Raw genomic sequence first — 1,316 nt, 5'->3', positions numbered from 1 at the left:
AGGAGGGAAGGCCCCAGGGGGTAGTCGAAGAGACAAAGGAGGGAAGGCCCCAGGGGGTAGTCGAAGAGACAAAGGAGGGAAGGCCCCAGGGGGTAGTCGAAGAGACAAAGGTCTAAAGAAGAAAGAAGAAAATAGATGACGAACAAGGACGACGCGTTGAGGAACGAAACTCTACAATTGATTGGCCTTCGCCTTTGCTCGCGTGCGCCTAGTTAGCAGTAGCTCGTTCTTCTGAGTGGCTACTGGAAAAAGATGAATGATACCCGTAACACTCATATCTGTTAAACATTCTCTCTCGTTTTCCAATAGGATCTCTTCTTGTCTCGGCCCATGTCTCCCAGGTGTCCTCCACATCTTGTTGATTGTGGTCCAATCGGTCGTGTTGACGAGGATGGAACCACATGGGATCAAGATCTGCATTCTTCATGTTAAACTCATCCCTGACGGTCACATCGTTTCATGTCATGTAGCGTGGCAGCCAGGGATTCCCCATGCGACTTTGTTCCTTGCATGATATTTCACGGTTCGGAAGTCTACTGTTGAAACTCCCCTGTCGATCGTGAAGAACAACAGTGGATGCCTAGATGATTATGTGATCGTTTCTACTAGGACCTCAGGACTTGGGACTGTTGGCTCAGTAGTCTCTGATCCAAAAGCTTGAGTGGTCGATCAACTTTCATTTCTTCCCACGTCCAGGTCAATTTCATCAGAGGAAGAAATGGACACTTTGGCTGTATATCCACAGAAGGATGGATGCTTAGATATGATCATAGGAGGTAACTTTTCTCTTTTATTATGCACTCTATGTACAACCTCCCCCTCTCTATTACCACTCCACGACTCTATCATGTCGGCATTTTGGAGGTAATTTCACTTCTGTAGCTGGGTAATTATGAATGGTCACTCGGACTCTCATGCTATGATATAGCCTTTAACTCTAGTAGTGAGGCACAGCGGCAATGGCCTCGACCTCGATGGAGAAGTTACCCGGCAGCTGAGCGACCTCGATGGCGGTTCTGGCGGGCTTTGGGTCGGGCAACAACTCAGCATAGACCTCGTTCATCGCGCTATAGTCGCTCATGTTAGCGAGGTAGACGGTGGTCTTGAGAACGTATTCCCAGGACGTGCCGGCCTCCTCGAGAATCGCGGCGATGTTGGCAATGACTTGTGCCTAAAAAATAAAACTTAGAGGACGACCTCGATAGTGATTGCGTTGTCATGAGTCACTTACCGTTTCGTTGCGGATTCCTCCTTCGACAATGCTGCCGTTGAGACTGGGCACCACACCAGCAGTGTAGACGAGACCTCTTGCGGTG

The 1,316-nt window shown here is 49.1% G+C and overlaps 1 protein-coding gene across 1 annotated transcript in view; it reads left to right on the top strand.

The window, feature by feature from the left end:
• Positions 1-761, top strand: part of PV10_02484 (uncharacterized protein) — a gene marked incomplete at both ends in the record, with an annotated part of 2,722 nt that extends 1,961 nt beyond the window's left edge. The window contains one exon of the mRNA XM_016366807.1: positions 746-761. Coding sequence (XP_016226325.1) covers positions 746-761 — 16 coding nt within the window. The remainder of the gene's footprint in view (positions 1-745) is intronic.
• Positions 762-1,316: the final 555 nt, after the last annotated feature.

This window comes from Exophiala mesophila (genome assembly GCF_000836275.1).
Source record: "Exophiala mesophila strain CBS 40295 unplaced genomic scaffold supercont1.2, whole genome shotgun sequence".
Lineage (NCBI taxonomy): Eukaryota > Fungi > Ascomycota > Eurotiomycetes > Chaetothyriales > Herpotrichiellaceae > Exophiala > Exophiala mesophila.
Note: the sequence above shows the minus strand (reverse complement) of the source record. Positions and strands in the feature narration are given on the sequence as shown.